Here is a 20,928-nt window from a genome sequence, read left to right as displayed (position 1 = left end):
TGCAGAAAATATGCTTTTGTCCCACCCCCATTCTACTCCTGAGGCTGGCGTTTCAGTGTGCAGCTCTCCCTCTCACTGGGCAGTCTCCTCGTCGCCGCCCAGCGAGTACCCATTGAGTCCTGTGTCCTCCTGCCTCCGACGAAGAAATGTTGCCTTGTATGACACCTGGGCTTGTGGCAGCTTTGTGGCTTTCTCCTGCAGATGTTAGCCATACAGGTAACTTGGAATCAGAAATATTAGGTGTCCTACTCGTCTCTGGGGAAGTGGGCTGGGCCTGTTCCATAGCATTTGCTGACACTGATACCACAGTTCTTTTCTAGAAACCAGTTTCTTTTCATAGGGAACAGTTACACTGAAAGTGTTTGGCTGTTGAAACAAAGCTGCCTCCAGGTCCTGGCTCCTGACAGGCTCTCTTCTCCTGCTGGCAAGAACAGGTCCTGAGCTGGGTGTAGGGCCTGCTGGGCAGAGTCTGTGTGAGCCAGGTCCAGGGCCGGTCGTGGTCATGGAAAAAGGGCAGGTCTCCAGGGGAGCACCTCCCCCGCTGGGCAGAAGCCATCTGGGCTCCCGTTGAAGGGGTCCCAATCTCTGTGATTCCCAGCCTGGTGACACTGCCTGAAAGCACACAGTTCATTTTCATTTGATACGACTTCTGTCTCATATCCTAACTCAGTTCTGCCTGGAGAAGTTCGGAAACATAGCCGTGTGTTCATCAGGTGGCCCTCACTGTGCACCACCTGTTGTGGTCCAGGGACTGTTCCAGGTGCAAGGATGCAACAGTGAACAAAATGGCAAAAATCTTCACCCTTCCAGAATTTACATTGTAGCAGAAAGATAGATTGTAAGTAAATAACATTTAGAGGCTGGGTGTGGTGGCTCACACCTGTAATCCCAGTGGCAGGCCAAGGCAAGAGGATTGCTTGAAGCCCAGGAGTTCGAGACTAGCCTGGGCAACATAGTGAGACCCCATCTCTACAAATAAAAAACAATTAGCTATGCTTGGTGGTATGCGCCTGTGGTCCCAGCGACTCAGGAGGCTGAGGCAGGAGAATCACCTGAGCCCAGGAAGTTGCACTGAGCTATGATTATGCCACTGCACTCCAGGCTGGGTGACAGAGTGAGCCTGTCTCAAAAAAAAAAACAAAAACAAAACAAAAACCCACACACACACAAAAAAAACATTTGGAGTATGTCAAATTGTGGTAAGTGCTTTGGAGAAAACCAGGGAAAGAGGATGAGCAGGTTTAAACAGTGTGGCCAGGGAAGTCCACATTGAGAAGCTGGCGTTTGAATATGTGTGTCAGCTGCATTAGTAGAAGGCTTGTGGCCTGGAAGTCAGAGCTTGTTTTCTCTGTTCACCGCTGTTATTTCTGGAGCATAGAAGAGTGCTCGGCCCATAATAGATGCTCAGTAATATTTTTTGAGTGAATGGATCGGAGGGAAGAGCATTTTTAGACAAAAGGAGCTACAGATGCGAAGGCTGAGGTGAGAGGGTGTCTGGTAGGTGGGGAACATGGGGAGGCCATTGCGGCCGGTGGGGATGGGAGAGGCTGGTGGCAGGAAAGGAGGCAACAGTGGGAAGGCGTGTGTATGGGCGCAGGTCTCATGGGGGCTCCATGAGGTCAGAACTGTTTTTGTAATAATACTGAGTGCTGTTGTGTGCATTTTCCGCCCTTGTTTGCCCAGGTGTGTACAGTGGGCTTTTCTAGAGGCTACGTGATCTGTGCTGCTGCTGTAGACAGAGCAGGCGGGAGAATCTGGCTGCCAGACATTAAAGAGGTTTGCAGAAATGTAGAACACTGTCACTCTTCTCACTAAATTTCTGTCTTGGAAAGTAATTTTTTTCATAAGGTATGTTAATTGTTATTTTAAAATGAATTAATATTGAAATTTTGTCTCAGGTTTAACTTTACATATAGTAAATATTGATAGCTCTTTGGGTCCTCAATAATTTTTTTTTCAGAGACGGTCTCGCTCTGTCCCCCAGGCTAGAGTGCAGTGGTATGATCGTAGTTCCCTGCAGCCTCGAACTCTGGTCCTCCGTAGCTCTGAAGTGTATAGAGCAGTCCTGAGACCAAAATGTTTATGACACGTTTATAGGGCCTTGTGGGCCACTATTTTATATTTGCTTTTATGCTGGCTGAGATGGGAAGTCATGGCTGAATCAGCTGAGGAAATTTAGTGAAGACAGTTTACCAACTCCTGATTTGTCCTTGAGGACAAAGCAGGTGTATCCGGGCGGGTGGCAGGCAGTGGACGGGCACCTCAGCAGGAGAATGCTCTGGAGTCACTGTGTGCTCATGCTCCACTCTATTCTCATAGCTGGGCTTACTTCTGCCAGGGGAGATAGAGGGAAGGGACATGCTTTGTACACAGTGTCCACAGGATGCGGGTCGAGAGTGACGGGCAGGGGCAGGGCGTTCTTTCCTGGGTGTGGTCAGCAGAGCTCTCTCTGATAAGGTGAGCCAAGACCTGAAAAGCGAGGGGCACTCTGCATGACTGGCCAGGGCAGCCCCGCCCAGGGAGGCCGTCTGGCTGGGCCTAAGGAGTGCTGGGGAGAGTGGCAGGACCTGACCTGGGGCTGAGGTGCGGCAGTCGACGTATCTGATGCATGTTTTAAGTGGATGCTCTGGCTGCTTTGTGGAATATTCTGGAGGTGGGTTTGGAGGAGCAGAAGTAGGGGAGGCTCATGCAATGAGCAAGTGAGAGCTGGTGGTGTCTCAGTGAGGATGACAGAGAAAACATGGTGAGAAGTGGTTGGGTTTGGCTGTATTTGAAGGCAGAACACAGAATTTTCTGAAGAACGAACCGTGGGTTGTGACAGAAAGGCAGACGGGGTAAGGTTTTGGGTGGAGCTTCTGGGTATCTGGCGGTGCTGTTTACCAAGACGCAGAACACTAGGGAAGGAACAGGCTCTGGCGAGAGGCATCGGGAGTAGGGACTCCAGTGCTTCAAGTTAGAGATGCCTGTCAAACAGCCAGGTAGAAATGTCACATAGGCGATTGGTTGTGCAAGTTCAGGAGAGAGGAAATAAATATTAAGGCACCTTTGGTTATCGCTACTGTGTAGATGAAGCTACGGGAGGGAGAATCCTCCAGGGCATAGCTTTCACAGGGGGTTGTGTCTCGGTGGGTCACGAAGTCAGTACAGTGGGCACCAGCCATTTTCAAAAAATGAAATAGAATTGAAAACAATATCTCAGTAGTAAGGGCTGTTGTAAAATGTTTACTTTTATGTCGACTGATGGGGGAATTTTGTCCTATGAAACGTTTTTAAAATTAAATTTATGTAAAAAGAGAGCTGTGTCCCAGATCACAGTACGAGACTTTTTTTTTTTTAACTGTAGATCACAGTTTAAAAGCCACTGATGTAGAAGGAGATGTAGTTTCAAAAGAGATCAAAGACTGAGTTAATTCCAGGGCCATTTCAACATGCAGAGGCTTGGGATGGGTCTGGGACCAGCAAAGGATACAGAGAGGGGCTATGAGGCCACAGCCGGACCCAGAGGGCAGTGTCCCCTTGTCCTGGAGGCTGGTGGGGTTGTGTGCAGGTGAGCTGTGACTTGCGCTGCAGACAGGTTGAGAAAAACAGGGGTTGAGAACTGATCATTGGATTGGACAGCATGGAGGTCATTCATGACCTTGATGAGGCATTTCTGTTTAGGGCTGAGGACAAGGTCTACTTGTTGGAGGTTCAAAGATAGTGGGAGAAGAGAAAGTTGTGAACAAAGCATTGACAATTCTTTCAGCGAGTTTTACCGTCAAGGGGAGCAAAGTAAGTTAGTTGGGGTGGGTGGGGTCTGGACTAGGTGTTGAAAGACGTGTCCTTGCCGAAGACAGTTGAGTGGGGTGAGGGAGGATCACTGCAGGGAAGGGACCAGTGTGGGAGGCAGCATGCTTGAGTAAGAACGGGGCCAGGGTCAGAAGCACAGGCGGAGGCTGGCTTCAGCTAGACATGCCAGATGTTACTCACTGTCATTGGAGGGAAGGCAGATGAGATGGGCATAGACGTTGATTACCGATAGAAGCTTGTGGAAGAATGCCAAGAAGGTGGAAAAACTGAGAACCATGGCGGTTTTGAGAGAAATGGTGTTTTTGTTTATGGTTTTTTGTTTGTTTGTTTGTTTGAGACTGTGTCACTCCGTCCCCAGGCTGGAATGCAGTGGCGCAACCATGGCTCACTGCAGTCTCGACCTCCTGGGTAGCTAGGACGACAGGTGTGTGTCACTATGCCCTGCTAATTTTTTAATTTTTTAATTTTTTGTAGAGATGAGGGTCTTGCTATATTGCCCAGGCTGGTTTTGAACTCCTTCTAAAGCAGTGCTCCTGCTTCACACTCCCAAAGGGCTAGGATTACAGGCATGAGCCGCCACACCCAGCCTATTTTGGTCTTCTACACAGGAATGGAATCCTTAAGGAATGAACATTGGTTGCAAGCTGCTCAGCTTGGTGCTGTTGACATGTCATCGATAGGCAGGTGTGGGATGGCTGGTGGGCCTAGATGACCTTTCACATGGTGCTGAGCCTTGACTGCAGTGTATTTTGTGGTTCTGTGGCAGTGATGACAGGTAGGCGAGACATCTGAGAAACCCCAGATTCTGTTCCAGGTTAGTCTCCTGCCAGCTGTGTTTTGGGCCAGTGTTGGAAAGCCTTAGCTGCGGGTTCTGTCCCGGGAGAGAAAGGAAACGACCTGACCGAGTGCCTTGGTGGGACCTTGCCTGTTTTCCGCAAGTTCTCTAGTCATCTCTCCCTGTGTGCCGTGGCCTGGCGGTTGCCCTGTGCGGTCTACCAACCAGCCAGCTTCCCGGGTCTGCACAAGTGTAGGTGACTGGGAAGCCCTTTAATCAGCAGAACCTGATCGAGCACCTGCTGTGTACCTGGAACTGGGTACGTGGTGCTCAGCAGAGTTGGTGGTGCAAAAGTCAGTGCGGTTTTTGCCGTTCAAAGTAATGGCAAAAGTAACTACACTGACTTCTGCACCAGCCTAACAGATTGGATTCCGGCCCTTGAGGAGAACAGCTTTTTCTTGGGGTTCTCCTTTAGTTGTGTTTCCCCACATCCTCAGTGAGACTTTCTCTCCACCCAGAGGCCTTTCATCACCCCTGAGAGTAGGGTTCTTGGATTGGTGGGTCAGGAAGGTGTTGGTCTTTTGGTCTGTACTGTTGTTGACAGTGGGCAGGTTGAAGTCCACCTTCTGTCCTTCCCCAGGCTCCTACAATAGATGGAATGGTATTAGGTGGTTGGAAAATGTTTTGTAATTGACTCCTCGTAGGTGTTGCTGATTGCTGGGGTGCAGGAGCCTGCTGCAGAACGCTGACTGATCCGGACCGTGTTAGCGCTGTTTTAGTTGCTTAGCCTTTTGGCAGCCCGTGAGAAGAATTACTGTGAAACCAGACTGCTCTCACTGCCATTTGGGAAGGGCTCCATTTCAAAGGAGCAGATGCAGTGATAAATCATGAGGAGAAAAATAATCCTGTATTGTGTGTCCTTGCTAAATTTACTTGAAATTGCATATCCATTGCTAGCTGGGCAGCTATCTTCCTGGCAGGCAAGTTCCTGCTCTCGGGTGGTTAGGGACTAGAGGCATGCATTCTCATGAACTTTTTATTTCTCAAGCTGTATTCTTAGGTGGTTTTTCATAATGGCTAAGGACTTAGGCTCTCAACTGGACAAGTCTGGACCCAAAACATGCCTGCACTGCCTCCTTCTTGCTTTTGTGACCTTTCACCTTCTTTAAGCTGCACTTGCCCTGCCTGCAGAATGGAGGTCATACATGTTGCCTCGCGGGATGGTGGCGAAGATGCCATAGGCGTGGATGTGACACCGAGTAGTAACGACTCAGTATCTTCTGTCACGTTTAACACTACAGTTTGGCAGGAATTACACAGATCTTACGCCTTTAGGCTCCCCCCTCCGCCCACCCAATGCCATTCTCACGCTTTCTAGAGCAGATGGAGGGAGAGGGGAAGAGTGATCATGGAGCAGAGAAAGTTCCAAACCATTTTTCTTTCCTTCAAAAAACAAAACCATCTGAACCCTGTTGTTCCGTTGTGTAGACTGAGTATGCACTTTCATTGCTGGGGTTTATTGATAAACTACTAGATGATAACAGCGCTACTGTTGGTTGGGGCTTGCTCTGTTCCTGGCACGGATAAACATTCTACATTCATTACCTTACTTCCTACAGAATCCTGTGATTTTCGTTTTACAGATGAGGAGACTGTGAGATGGTGGGCCTCAGGCATTCTTCTTCACTACTTGTTTTGGGGGTTACTTTGAACGTGAACTGACATCATCATCAGTGATTATGTTTATTTGGTGCCTCGTTGTGATTCAGACACTTTAATGTGTGTTTGGGGTGACAGAACTGCAAGGCAGAGGTCAGCTCACTTCTAACTCATTTCATTTTCAGTTGCGTAGATGTTCTTAACTTGGTTTTCATGAAGAAATAGGTTGTTAGCAAAGAATAGAAATGAACAATTAGAAAAGATACAACATAAGGGTTAGGACCATATGGTCCTGCAGGATTAGGGACTTGGAAGAGAACCCAGGGGTTATCTGGGCCCAGCTCTTCTCAGATGCCTCTAGAGAGGGGTGATCCACACGCAGCCCAGCAGAGTGCGGGTCATGAGAAAAGTGCCACACTCTTGCGAGTGTTCTTCATAGACTGTCACCGCCCGCCCAGGCTGACTGTGCACTCCTGGATACCGCTTTTTGGTAGCACATTGGACGTCTCTCTCTAACATGTGTCCAGTTCTCCTTCACCTTCTGCAGCCACACAGGCCAGGCTAGTGCTTTCCCCAGGACCGGTCCTTCAAGTACAGAGCTGCTGGGCTCCTTCCTACCCTCATCACCTCCACAGAAACACGACCTATTTCTACTCCAAGTCAGGTTATAGCGCAGAGACCTAGTCCCTACCCTAAGGAAGTTCACAGTTAGTGGAGGAGAGAGACATTTAAATAATGTCCTTGCAGAGTGGCAGGAGCAGATGAGGAGTGCAGCCGGGTGAGTGACAGGCAGGAGAGGGGAAGGGCACAGTGGTGGGGGGAGGAGCTGGCTTCATGTTTTCTCTCCATCCCGCCGAGTGTCAGCTTGATGATAAAAAGGATAGAGAGTCAGGATAGATCCCAGGATGCAATACATGTGGATTCAATACCTTCTCATGATAGAAATACTCACCAGACTAGGAATAGAAGAAAACTACCTTCGCCTAGTAAAAGCCATATGTGAAAAACCACGGCACGCATCATATTCAACAGTGAGAGACGAAAAGCTTTTCCTCTTATGATCAGGAACAAGACAAAGATGCCCACTTTTGCCTCTTCTATCCAATATAGTACTGAAGTTCTATCCAGAGCAATTAGGCCAAAAAAAGAAATTAAAAGGCATCTAAATTGGAAAGGAAGACAATTATCTCCATTTGTAGATGATGTGATCTTATGTATAGAAAATCCTACAGATTCCACCAAAAAAAACCTGTTCAAGGCTAATACATAAATTCAGCAAAGTAGCAGGATACAAAGTTAATACACAAAAATCAGTTACTTTTTTTTTTTTTTGAGATGGAGTCTCGCTCTGTCACCCAGGCTGGGGTGCAGTGGCGTGATCTCGGCTCACTGCAAACTCTGCCTTTCGGGTTCACGCCATTCTCCTGCCTCAGCCTCCTGAGTAGCTGGGACTACAGGTGCACACCACTGCACCCGGCTAATTTTTTTATATTTTTAGTAGAGACAAGGTTTCACCGTGTTAGCCAGGATGGTCTTGATCTCCTGACCTTGTGATCCGCCCGCCTCGGCCTTCCAAAGTGCTGGGATTACAGGTATGAGCCACAGTGCCCAGCCAGTTACATTTTTATATACTAATAGTGAACAGTCTGAAAAGGAAATGATGAAAATAATTCTGTTTACAGTAGCATCAAAAATAATAAAACACTTTGGAATTAGCCAAGGAGGTGAAAGCCTTGTACAATGAAAACTAAAAAACATCACTGGAATAAATTACAAGGTAAATGAGAACAAATTCATCCTTATGGGCTGAAAGACTTACTATTGTTAAGATGTCAGAATTACCCAAACAATACACATTCAATGTAATCTCTATCAAAATCCCAGTGATTTTTTTTTTTTTTTGTAGAAATAGAAAAACCCTTGGCTGGGTGCGGTGGCTCACGCCTGTAATCCCAACACTTTGGGAGGCTGAGACGGGCAGATCATGAGGTCAGGAGATCGAGACCACCCTGGCTAACATGGTGAAACCCTGTCTGTACTAAAAATACAAAAATTAGCCGGGCGCGGTGGCGGGCGCCTGTAGTACCAGTTACACGCGAGGCTGAGGCAGGTGAATGGCGTTAACCCGGGAGGTGGAGCTTGCAGTGAGTGGAGATCACACCACTGCACTCCAGCCTGGGCAACAGAGTGAGACTCTGTCTCAAAAAAAAAAAAAAAAAGAAATAGAAAAACTCATCCTAAAATTTACATGGAATCTCAAGGGACCCTGAATAGCCAAAACAGTCCTTCTAAAGGAGACCAAAGCTGGAGGACTTGTGCTTCCTGATTTCAAAACTTACTATAAAGCTGTACTAATCAAAACAGTGTGGTACTGGCATAAAGACAGACATATAAACCAATGGAAATACAATAGAGGGCCCAGAAACATACCCTAACATATATGGTCAAATGATTTTTTTTTTAAGAAATGGGGTCTTGCTGTATTGCCCAGGCTGGATTCAGGGTCCTGGGAGGATCAAATAATCTTCCTGCCTCAGTCAGCCTCATGCACCTCGCTTGTGGTCAAATGATTTTTGACAAGGATACCAAGACTACTTGGTACAGAAAGGACAGCCTTTTCAAATGATGATGCTAAGTTGCATATGTTGCAGGAAGACAGATCAGGAGCCCGAGGCATGTTGGCAATTTGGGTCCTGGTTTCTGAGGGAAAATATGAGGGAATCTCAGTAATCCATAGTGCATTTTTCATCTAAGCTTCCTCCTGATGGCGTTCCAAAGCAAGTGTTCCTCTCCACCTTTTTCTTTTTTTGGTTTTTGAGACAGGATCTTGCTGTGTCTCCCAGGCTGGAGTGCATTGGCATGATCATGGCTCACTGCAGCCTCGACCTCCTGGGCTCAAGCAATCCTTCCACCTCAGCTTCCCATGTAGGTGGGACCACAGGCGAATGCCACCACACCCAGCTAATTTTTTTGTTTTTTATTTTTTAAAGAGACGGGATCTCACTGTGTTGCCCAGGCTGGTCTTGAACTCCTGGGCTCAGGTGATCTTCCCGCCTTGGCCTCCTAAAGTGCTGGGATTACAGGCATGAGCCATCGCACCTGGCCTTCTACCCGCTTTGAAGATCTATTTAGATGAGACATATCTCTGACTGAATGGGCTAGGGGAAGGCGCAGTTCACAGATTGCTGTGTAAGATTCAGAGATTTGCACGTTCGCTGGTATGTTCATGGTGCATTGGTTAGGGAGAAAACTAAGCTTCACTCTGATGCCATACTCTCAAAGTGTCATTCGTATTTTGTTGTTTTGTTTTTTTCTTTTTCTGTTTTTAAAGATGATTCTCCTTTCTACTCCCCCAGAAACATCCAGCTACCTCTTCTAAGAACTAGGGATTTGCATGTTCTCATAGCCAGCTAGGAGTCAGTGACAACCTTCAACTCTTGTTGTAAATAGAAACATAACCGGGTCGTGCATGTGCTTCAGAAGCCGTCTCTGCAGTACCGTCCTCCACAGACAAGGCCCATGCGGGGCTTCTGAGTCAGCAGTCAGCTGCTGCGGACAAAACATGCAGGCTGGAGTCAGCTGGCAGAGACTCACAGATGCCTGGAAACCTGGCATCACCTCCTCTTCCTCCCCGCAACCACCCGGAGAAGCCCGGCTCCGCACTTCCTCTACCCCTTCCTTGCACACCTTGGCTTTTCAGTTGCTGGGATTTCTGGCACCTTCCTGCCAGGTTTCCTGGTCTCCAGGTTCCTGTGATTATGAACTGTACACAGGGTGGTGCAGGACAGGCCAGGAGGAGCATGATCTGGCTTTGACCTTCAGGAATGAGGGAAATGGGGGCGGTAACAGGAATAGCCCTGCTTCCTGGCTGTTGTCAGAGCCAGTGAGAATGCTGGGTAAGCCCCTTGCAGAGTGAGACAGGCCCAGCCCAGCAGAGCCACAGAGCAATGCTGTCACACTCTGGAGGAATCTTTGCGCTGCAGTCATTCAGCCGCAAAGCAGGAAAAGTGAGGCAGCCCAAGGGAATTCATCTTGTGTTGTCTTACCTTGGGTACCGGTCGCATTATTCCAGGAGCCAGCCTGCCTCTGTTCATCTGTTGTCCCCAGTGCCCTGCAGGTCAAAATCTCTTCGGCCAGAGACTTAATACTTGCCTGCTGGTTGGCTCTGCAGCTCTCTGGGAGCTGTGGCTGACATCTGTTAATTTAAGTGTTTTTCACTAGCAGAAGGATTGGGGACAGTTATTAGTGAAGGCGTTCCTCTGTAGTGGGGTTTGATTTGGAAATTCTTTGTGGTGGTTAGCAGCTCTTCGAGTGGGTTACAGCTAACCAAGGGGCTGTTAGCTCACACGGAAGAACTCTTCTTGGGAAATAAGTGCCCAAGACCCTCTTTCAGGGGAGATGTAAGCCAAGGCAGGCGCTATGACAGGAAGGGTTTTGGAATTATGGGTTGCAGGATCTTTAATGTCTTGACTTCAGCAAGAATGTCGTGGTTCTGAGCGCTCTGAATCCTGGCAAGGAGTCGAAAGTGGCTACTGTTTAGGAACAAAGAAAAGTCATTTTCTTCTTTGACATGAGGTAGCGGTGGATGAGACCCAGCGTATGCAAAGCTTACCAAACACTGACTCTGGTGTTGAGGTTGACTGTGAAGGCAGGCAGGGCATACAGACAGGATCCGGACTGCGCTGTGCTGTGTGCTTCTCAAAGAGCAGGTGAAGCCTCCAAAGTCCCCACAAAGAGGTCAGGAGGCAAAGAGGGCCCCTGATGTGGAAAATGCTGCGGGACCTTTGTTTCTAGTCATGGGCTATCAGCTGTCACCGTTTCTCCTGCCTTCGCATAAGCACATCTGCTCTTTCCTGCCCTACAAGCCGTCTTTTGACTTTCTGACATTTCTAAGATAAGCCTTGACTTGTAAGAGAAACAATGGGCCCTTTTTAGGAACTGTAAAGTATTTATCTTTCTGCTACCTAGAATAAAACCTTTCTTTTTGGGGGAAACTGAATGTTAATTCCAGTTAGCTCCATTTCTTGCTGGCCTCTTGGCCATGTGGCTATTGGAAGAAGCTGTATGTGTTAACAGTGTATTGTTTTTTCTGGATTTTTTTTGTTTTGTTTTGTTTTTGAGACAGGGTCTTACGCTGTCGCTGAGGCTGGAGTGCAGTGGCACAATCTCAGCTCACTGCAACCTCTGCCTCCCGAATTCAAGCAATTCTCATGCCTCAGCCTCCTGAGTAGCTGGGATTACAGGCGTGTGCCACCCTGCCTTGCTAATTCTTGTATTTTTTGGTAGAGATAGGGTTTCATCATGTTGGCCAGGCTGGTCTTGAACTCCTGACCTCAAGTGATTCACCCGCCTTGGCCTCCCAAAGTGCTGGGATTAGAAGCATGAGCCACCGCACTGGGCCAACAGTGTAGTTTTTAATATCTAGAGCCAAGAGCGGTTGTTGAGTACGTGACATATTTGAAGCGAACAGCCGAGCCGGTGTGTTCTGTCTGCAGTGTATCCTCCACATTATGTGATGAGTGTTGTGTCTGTTGACATAGAAAACATAAGGCGGAGAGGGCAGTTCCTTGTATTTAGTTATGACTTTCTCTCATGAAACTTAAGGTGCATCTCATTTGGTTTGGGTTAATCCCATGATACCATGGTGAGGTGCAGAGAGAAGTGGCATGTCATTTCTACTTCACACTGCTGCTCCGTGTCTTACCCAAAGTGAGAGCTTCAGGGCCTCTTCTGTGTCATTCTGGAACATGGCGCCTGTCTTCCGAGAGTTGGTTTCAGCAGCACCTGCAGCTGAATAGTGGGCGGTTTCTTGCTTCTACATGCCTCCTGAACACAGTGCATCAATCACTCCCTTCCTCTGTCTGCGCCCAACCCCAAGGGTACATCTTTAGAGCAAAGTCCAGTCCAGTTGTGTTGGTCAGCCTCTTGGTAAATTGGTGATGTGCCTGTGCTGGACCGTCGTGATGTGAGCACCAGGAACAAGTGCTGTGGGCATGTGGATTTCTCAGCAGTAGCCTTGGAGAACTTCAGAAGTAAAGAGTCTTAGGGGTGCTGTGTAACCTACTTGCCTTACACACAGGGAAACCAAGGGTTCGTGTGACAGTGCTCACCCCGGGTTGTGAGTGGGGTCATGCCGCTGAGGTCTGGCTGTGTGTGCTCAGCTCTGTGGTCACGCTTGCCTCGCCACCCTGACCCACTCTCCACTCTCTAGTTTTGTCCTTTGTCCTTTTGCCTCCCAATACAGTTTCAGTGGCGAGGATTCACCAGATGTGACGCCAAAATGATTCCGCAGACTCACATGAGCCGGTGGGTGCCGGTGGGGAAGGTGGCTCGCCGCTCCACCGGCACCGAGGAGTGCTTCTATTTTTAATCCATTGGCCTGATGTCTCCGTTTAATCTGGGGCCTAAGCTGGAGACCTGGGAGTCATCCTTGCCTCTTTGATCCCTATGAGTCACTCAGGCCTGCCTGTATCACTTTCCCATGTCCTGCACCTCTTCCCTGCCTGGCTAACATTTGTGCTGAGAGACTCAGCTGTCACCTCTCAGAGGCTCATCTTCAGTGAGGACTCCTGCTTCACTACCAATAGTGACTTAGATCCTCTTTCTCTGCTTCCCAGCTCCCCTTGTGTCTCCCACTTTAGTGGCACTTGGTACAGTCCATCCAGACATTCTGTGTCTCTGTCTGCCTCATCTCCTAGACTGTCAGATCCTTGAGAGCAAAAACCGTCCTGCTCACCTTTCCAGCCCCAATGTCTTGTAGTGCCTGGAGTATTGCAGGTGTGCAGTCCATACTTGTGGATGGATGACTGCGACAGTTGAGAACTCTGCTTTGAAGAGGAGTATGTCTCCCGGAGAATGTTTGTAGACAGAGAAATACTGACCATCTTTTTCTTTTTGTCAGATTAACGTGACAGTGTCAGGTGGACCCACAGCCATCCCACCGCCCCCGCTGGGAGTGCTGAGAGTGAGGCAGCATGGAGGAGAGGAAGCATGAGACCATGAACCCAGCTCACGTCCTCTTTGACCGGTTTGTCCAGGCCACCACCTGCAAGGGAACCCTCAAGGCCTTCCAGGAGCTCTGTGACCACCTGGAACTGAAGCCAAAAGACTACCGCTCCTTCTATCACAAGCTCAAGTCCAAGCTTAACTACTGGAAAGCCAAAGCCCTCTGGGCAAAGTTGGACAAACGGGGCAGTCACAAAGACTACAAAAAGGGAAAAGCCTGCACCAACACCAAGGTAAGCTTTGATCCTATTGGGCCCGGGGGTCACTGACATGAGGATTCATCCAGGTGCCAAAGAGGAGGATTGAGTTAGAGATAGGCTGAGTGAGAACCACGCAAAGTCTAGCCACAACCTAGCACAGGAAATCAAGCTTCGACCCTGTTGAAACTTTGTGGATCTCTTACCTCTTTTTGTTTGTGCGTGACCCAGACCCTATTTTAAGCGTATTTCATGTATTTACATATTGAACATTCAAAATTTCAAGTATTTAAGAACAACCAAAGTCAAGTGGCATGGGAACTTTTTATTTTGCCAAAGCTCTCTTTTGAACCTCATGTGGTTCGGAGGATGCAGGTCACTTAGCAGGGACGTAGCCAAGCCCTGCTGGTATCCTGTCTGAACACAGCTTTGGGGTTCTTGGCATGTCCTCTTTCTAAAGTCATCGTTCCATACTCAGTAACTGGTAAGGTATGCTATTTGCCAACTTGGGATTTGCCACGAGCTTCCGACCTCTTCCCATCCATGTTCCAAAGGTCTGTTTTGATTCATAAGCAACGACTTTGTGAACCAAAGCATTTCTGTTGCTTTCTTCACCACCTGGAGAAATAGGGTTTCCACGAAGCAGGTAGGCCCAGGCAAAGACCTGAGTTGTGCACTTGCCTTTGTTGGGATAGCTGCAAGGAAGCGGCTATGGAGAGATACATTTCCTACTTCCCTCCTTAGAAGAACACCTGACGTGAGAAGTTTGGAACAAGCTAGCAGGGACACAAACTTGCAGATGACTTCATGGCTATGTTTCACAAGCTTTAATTTGTGCAATAGGGGATACCTAGAGCCCCACCCCCAGTGGATTTGCATTGGGGTAGATATTCATCAGCAAAATTCAAGAACTGTGAAGGTGTGACATTCATGAGTGAGTACTGGACTCTACTAAGAGCAAAACAAAAACAAAGCCAAAAGCATTGCACGTTTTCCTTCCGCACACACAGAGCAAACTACTTCAGATATGTGTCCAGTCTCCTGCTGAGTACTTCTCTGGAGTGTGGATTTTCAAGATCGTATTCCTGGACTTTCAATCTAGAAATGGGGATTTTGGAACTCTTTTCAGCACATAAAACTTTGTCTTGAAAATTGCTTCCTGGGAATCGTGTGTGGTAGACTCATTCCAGCAGGCTTGAGATTGTGTACGTAGGACTCTGTATCTCTTTGGACAGAAATCTGCCTGACCTAGAAAACTTCCAAATGGTCCTCTCCTGTTGATGTAAGATTGCATTTGATTTTCATATCGTTTGTTGAGATGATGGCCACTTAAATATGCTGCAGATCAAGGGCCTTCCAGGCTGGCCAAGGTGAACAGGTGCCGGGCTTGTGTCTAGCACTGATGGTTCTGTCTTCTCCATGCATGGTGATCACTAGCTCTTCTCTTCAGCCGTGGCAGGTGTTCTGCTGTGACCCACATAGGTGTGAAGGTTTCTTGGCAGTGGGGAGAATAGCCCTATTTCAGGGCTTTAGGGAGTGATGATCATACGATCATGAGACTTCTTTAGAATTGTTTGTTGGAAGTGTTGCCTGCCCTAAAAGCAGCTGTGTTTTTCAGTGTCTCATCATTGGGGCTGGCCCCTGTGGTCTCCGTACAGCCATCGACTTATCCTTACTGGGGGCCAAGGTGGTGGTTATTGAGAAACGAGATGCCTTCTCCCGCAACAACGTCTTGCATCTCTGGCCATTCACCATACATGATCTACGAGGTCTGGGTGCCAAGAAGTTCTATGGCAAGTTCTGTGCCGGAGCCATCGACCATATCAGTAAGTAAAACTAGCTTTCCTGTAAGGTTCCACCCTACCCCTCGCACACGTGTTCATTAGAAAGAGATAGGTGGATTAGCTGAGGAATTCATATGCTGCCCAATTTCTTCTAATCTCATTGCTGTCTTTCTTGTAGTAAGTGCACTCATCTTGAAGTAAAAACACCTGCTGTGCAGTGGTTCTGTGATTTAGGACTCTTAAATGTGAGCGTATCGGTAACCTGTGAAATTGTGGGGTTTGACCTGAGGATTTCTAAGTTAGGTCTTGGACTCTTACTGAGCTCTTGCAGTTTGCGGGATGGGCACTGGGGCCAGGCACTGGGGAAACGATGACCAGTTTCGGCCCAGACCCTCTGGTGGTCCTTCTTGCAGTGGCAGAAGTACACAGGCATGCAGCTGTCTGTGCTGTGACCTGATACATGCTCTACTAATGTAAGAACTAAGTGCTGTGGGGACAGAGTCCTGGGGGAAGCCACACTTGCAGAAGGAGCAGAGCCCTGGCCGGGCCACTAATGGCAAGGGGATAATGGCATCCCTCTGGTTAGGTGGTTCTTGTGTGGTCTGCAAGCCCTTGCTGTATTTTTCTCACCTCCAAGCTCAGCCCGGGGCTGTGCTTTTCTGAGATCCGACAGGGTATGAATACAAGTTAATGCAATCAGCGGTGTTTGACTGTAAGTGCCCAGAAAAGCAATTCAGAACAGACAGTGTGCGTTATGAAACTGAAGGCTTTTTATTGATTACCATTAATGCTTTCAGGAAAGCTTTATCAAGGAGCCTTTGTTCTGAGCTTCTCCAGATGTGTCCTGTAAACACATTCAGTCATGGAACCTTTTGCTGTTTGCAGCAGCTGTGCCAATTTATCAGACGCTGGCTGGCAGTCACCACATTCCACTGGCAGAGGAAGCGCTGTGCCCATCTGTTGGCTGTAGTTTATAAAGCATCTTGGAACCCACAGTTCTCTGCAAAAATACTGTGCTAGTGCAGAGTTTCACAAGTCTTTGGGAGTGGGACTCAGAAGGGTGGTGGCTGTGGTAAACTGGAGAGAACAACCAAGATGATGTGAGGAGGGTTTGCATTGCTCCTGGCACATTAGACCCAGTTAAGTTTGGTCTTAAGAGAGGACCAAGGGTCATTAACTCAGTGGATTTGTCTGCCTTATTTGTGGCAAGATTCATCTTAGGGATGAGAGGGTCTTCTACCAGAGCCTGGATCTTTATCTCTCCACCTTAAGGCCCTGCCATGTCTGGTGCCTACAGGTGCTCATGGATGTCGAATAAATCAATCAGTCTCACTAAGATAATAAGCAAGATTGTCAGTCATTCTGGCCTCAGTTTCCATAGCTGTAGACCAGGAGTGGCAGGGGGAATGGGAGGAGGATCTGGTTGGATTATGATTTCCCTTCTTGCCTTGTAAGAATGTGTGATGATCAACCAGAGAATGGGCTGAAAGAGACGCCCGTGGGCGGGGAGGTCAGGCAGCAGCTCTGCATCTGACTGTGGGCTGTACCCTGTGGGTGCACCTCTGCCTCCTGACTTAGCAGGATCAGAGATGCCACCAATATGGCAGCCCCGAATTGGGAAGATGGAAAGGGATCTCCTGTAGGCCACAATCCCGTGTTGTCTCCAAGGTTTTGATTGTTTAGAACACTGAACCCAAGAGGTAGGAGTGTCCTCTGTGTTGCTCTAGAACATCTTTTCCACTGGGTTATATTTGCCTTAAAGAAAGGAAGAAGTTACGGAGCGTGGCTTCGGAATGTCTCCTGCTACAGCAGGCTTTGGGAATCTTAATGAAGGGAGGGTGGGTGGTGGGGTGGGAGCCTGAGCCGCGACACGGATGGGTACCCCCTTCTCCATGTGTTCCCACCAACACCATCTCTGTTTTCTCCCAGGTATCCGTCAGCTCCAACTAATACTTTTGAAAGTAGCCTTGATCCTAGGCATTGAAATCCATGTCAATGTGGAATTCCAAGGACTTATACAGCCTCCTGAGGACCAAGAGAATGAACGTAAGTTATACTGGAGGAGTGAAGAAGGCGTGAGAGGATGTTGACGGGTGAGGAAGATGAGATTGAGGGAGCAAACCAAAGGCCCCTGAGGGCTGCTTCCAGAGGTAGCCAAAGCCTGTGCCTGTGGGGACGTGGCCTGGATGCAGCCTTCGATGTCACAGGCGCACATGTGGTGGCAAGGGCCTCGTGGGCCATCTGCAAGGCTTCTTTCCTTCTGTAGTTTGTCCCCACTGCTTTTTCTTTTTTAGACGAGAGTCTCACTCTGTCGCCCAGCCTGGAGTGCAGTAGCTCAGTCTTGGCTCACTGTGACCTCTGAGCAGTTCTCCTGCCTAGGTCTCCAGAGTAGCTGGGATTACAGGCACATGCCACCACGGCTGGCTAATTTTTGTATATTTAGTAGAGACAGGGTTTCACCATGCTGGCCAGGGTGGTCTTGAACTCCTGGTCTCAAGTAGTCTGCCAGCCTCTGCCTCCCAAAGTGCTGGGATTAGAGGCGTGAGCCACCACGCCCAGCCTCTGTCTCCACTGCTTCTACACATAGTGTTTTTGGCCCAGGGTTTTGTGCAGTTCACATGACTGGGTATCTAGAGATGGTCCTGGCTGTGAATGTGGTCTGGGTGGTGACCCCCATTTATTTGGTTTTGGTCCACAGGGATAGGCTGGCGGGCACTGGTGCACCCCAAGACTCATCCTGTGTCAGAGTATGAATTTGAAGTGATCATCGGTGGGGATGGTCGGAGGAACACCTTGGAAGGTATTGGTCTGTGCCCCTCTGCCTGACTCACAGCAGAGGGGAAAGCGGATGCTGTCCTGCCCCTGGGGTGAGACTGTGTGTGACCAGGGTCCTCTCTTTTGAGAGCCTGAATGTGTGCTTCCTGCCCTGATGGAATGGCAGGTCGTGCCTTCCTCTAGCCAGCTGGCACTCAGGCTGCTGCTTTTATTTTATTTAATTATTTCATTTTTGAGACAGGGTCTCGTTCTTTTGCCCAGGCTGGAGTGCAGTAGTATGAGCACGTTCACTGCAGCCTCGATCTGCCTGGTCTCAAGCGATCCTCCCATCTCAGCCTCCTGAGTAGGTGGGACTACAGGTGCATGCCACCATATCCAGCTAATTTTTATGTTTTTTGTAGAGATTGGGTTTTCGCCATGTTGCCTAGGCTGGTCTCGAACTCCTTGGCTCAAGCACTCTGCCCGCCTTGGCCTCCCAAAGTGTTGGGATTACAGGCGTGAACCACCTCACCTCGCCCAGGCTGCTGCTTACAGGGCACTCTTGCTGGGGCACTAGGAGACCAGCCATACCTTGAGTGGTTGGCACCTGTAGGACTTAATCTACATATCAATAAGCAGGTGCTCCCCCGACGCATCCCTTTTTTAAAGAGGAATTCCTGAATTCCTGGTACTAAGTAATATTCTGGCCAGTCAGATTTCAAATTGTTTGTTAACGGAGACTTTGACTTCTTTCCTGAATTTTCATATTCCTGGGTAGGTAAATACCTTGTTTTCATCTACAGAAGAGCTGCCCTAACTTTCCCATCAGTTCTCATCCCCAGCTTTCCCTGATGTCTTTATCAGCACCCCCACTTTCATTTGAAGTGATCTTCCTTCTCTAGCCAACGATTTATCACCTCCCTCCAGGGTTTCGTCGGAAAGAATTCCGTGGCAAACTGGCCATCGCCATCACCGCAAATTTTATCAACCGAAATACAACAGCAGAAGCTAAAGTGGAAGAGATCAGTGGTGTGGCTTTTATATTCAACCAAAAATTTTTCCAGGAACTGAGGGAAGCCACAGGTTGGTGTTGATGTCTCCGGAGCCTAGGATAGAAACTTAAATAGTCCCTGGTGACTTTTTCTTGGGGGGTTGGTGGGATGAGTGGCCGTCGGTGTGTCTCCTGCGCTGTCTGCCCCTCCCGCTCTTTTCGCTCCTGTGCCTTGTTCCTAGCACAATGCTTCCTGCAGAACTTGTCTCCTCCTCATGTATTCTTAACCTCCTTACAGTCACTGGGCTGCTCTGGGTTTTGTTTTTGGTTTGAGATGGGGTCTCGCTCTGTTGCCCAGGCTGGAGTTCCGTGGCGTGATCTCGGCTCACTGCAGCCTCGAACTCCTGGGCTCAAGTGATCCTCCCATCTCAGCCTCCTGAGTAGCTGGGACTAAAGGCAAGAGTCTAATTTTTCATGTTATTTGTAGAGGCGGAGTTTTGCCATGTTGCCCAGGCTGCTCCCAAACTCCTGGGCTCCACCTGCCTCAGCCTCCCAAAGTGCTGGGATTATAAGCATGAGCCACCCCACCCAGCCTGAGTTTTTTTGTTTGTTTGTTTGTTTATTTGTTTTAAAGCATTTGTTCTGCCTCCACTGGTTCTTCCCAATGCCTTCCCTGTGCTGTGATGCTGAGTCATGCTGCTTGGTGTAGCTGCTGGCCGGTGGCTCCCTGGTTTGGTTGGGAAGCTGACTTTAGGCCTTTTAAGTATGTAGTCTTCTTCCTGAGTTCCAGCTCAGGCTTGAAGACAAACCATGTGTCAGATAGCAGTGAGATTGTTGTATGATAGGTTTTGAATAGATCAACGTGGATATTTTGTTAAATGTGCCTTCATTCTTTTGTTTTCTAGAACTTGATTTCTTTCCATTACATCTATTTTTTAGATTAATTGAATTAAAAAGTCAGTAGTTCACTCTCTGCTTCCAGGCATCAAGTTGTCTATCCTGTTCTTAAGAATCTAGGAGATTCCTCCAGCTTCCTTGATGACTGTCCCAAGAGGCTTAACCCAATAACTAATCCAAGCCCTCTTTAGAGGTTAGCCTCTTTTTTTTTTTTTTTTTTTTTTTTTTTGCTTGTTTTGTTTTTATTCCCGTCCCTCCAGTTCTGTTTCCTAGCAGTCATTGTTTTTAGGATCGTTTGGGGTGTTGAGTGAATACGGAGAAACAAAGCTCCCTGTATTTCCATGAACTGATGAGGCAGGATGTGAGAATCTGGGCTTAGACACCTTTCCCTGCCTGGAGCCTCAGGCCCTTTTTTTTTTTTAGGCGGAGTCTTGCTCTGTCGCCAGGCTGGAGTGCAGTGGCCGGATCTCAGCTCACTGCAAGCTCCGCCTCCCGGGTTCACACCATTCTCCTGCCTCAGCCTCCGGAGTAGCTGGGACTACAGGTGCTCGCCACCACGCCCGGCTAGTTTTTTTTTTTTTTTGTATTTTTTAGTAGAGACGGGGTTTCACCGTGTTCGCCAGGATGGTCTCATCTCCTGACCTCATGATCCGCCCGTCTCGGCCTCCCAAAGTGCTGGGATTACAGGCTTGAGCCACCGCGCCCGGCCAGCAAACTCTTACATGTACACGTTTGTCTTCTGGCCCTAGGTATTGACTTGGAGAACATCGTTTACTACAAAGATGACACACACTATTTCGTTATGACAGCCAAAAAGCAGAGTTTGCTGGACAAAGGAGTGATACTACATGTGAGCCACGGATTTCCTTCAAAACTCTTTCTTATTGAAGTGGTTAATATCACCAAGAGAAAGAATTGTCTGATGGGTTTTCCTGCAAGGGAATGAAAATGAGTACTGAACGCATCTTCTGGTAACCCCTGATGTTTTCCAGTTTAGCGTGAACAACTCTTACTATGGCAGATTGCAAATGTAAATAAAAATGGGGGGAGAATAGTGTAATGAACCCTCACATACCC

General features: G+C 48.3%; 1 protein-coding gene across 3 annotated transcripts in view; it reads left to right on the top strand.

Annotated features, from left to right (window-relative positions):
- Positions 1-2,514: 2,514 nt before the first annotated feature.
- The window catches only part of MICAL3 (microtubule associated monooxygenase, calponin and LIM domain containing 3), a 1,031,057-nt gene continuing 1,012,643 nt past the window's right edge, over positions 2,515-20,928 (top strand). For 2 of the 3 annotated variants that reach the window (XM_031934616.1, XM_026447143.1), the window contains exons 1-7: positions 2,515-2,653; positions 13,125-13,461; positions 15,044-15,251; positions 17,139-17,255; positions 17,908-18,009; positions 18,891-19,046; positions 20,601-20,701. In XM_031934616.1, the coding sequence (XP_031790476.1) occupies positions 13,198-13,461; positions 15,044-15,251; positions 17,139-17,255; positions 17,908-18,009; positions 18,891-19,046; positions 20,601-20,701 (948 nt within the window). In that variant the 5' untranslated portion in view covers positions 2,515-2,653; positions 13,125-13,197. Of the gene's footprint in view, positions 2,654-13,124; positions 13,462-15,043; positions 15,252-17,138; positions 17,256-17,907; positions 18,010-18,890; positions 19,047-20,600; positions 20,904-20,928 lie in introns of those variants that run through there. The other variant, XM_031934617.1, reaches the window with a different exon arrangement.

This window comes from Piliocolobus tephrosceles, chromosome 19 (assembly GCF_002776525.5).
Source record: "Piliocolobus tephrosceles isolate RC106 chromosome 19, ASM277652v3, whole genome shotgun sequence".
NCBI classification, from domain to species: domain Eukaryota; kingdom Metazoa; phylum Chordata; class Mammalia; order Primates; family Cercopithecidae; genus Piliocolobus; species Piliocolobus tephrosceles.
Note: the sequence above shows the minus strand (reverse complement) of the source record. Positions and strands in the feature narration are given on the sequence as shown.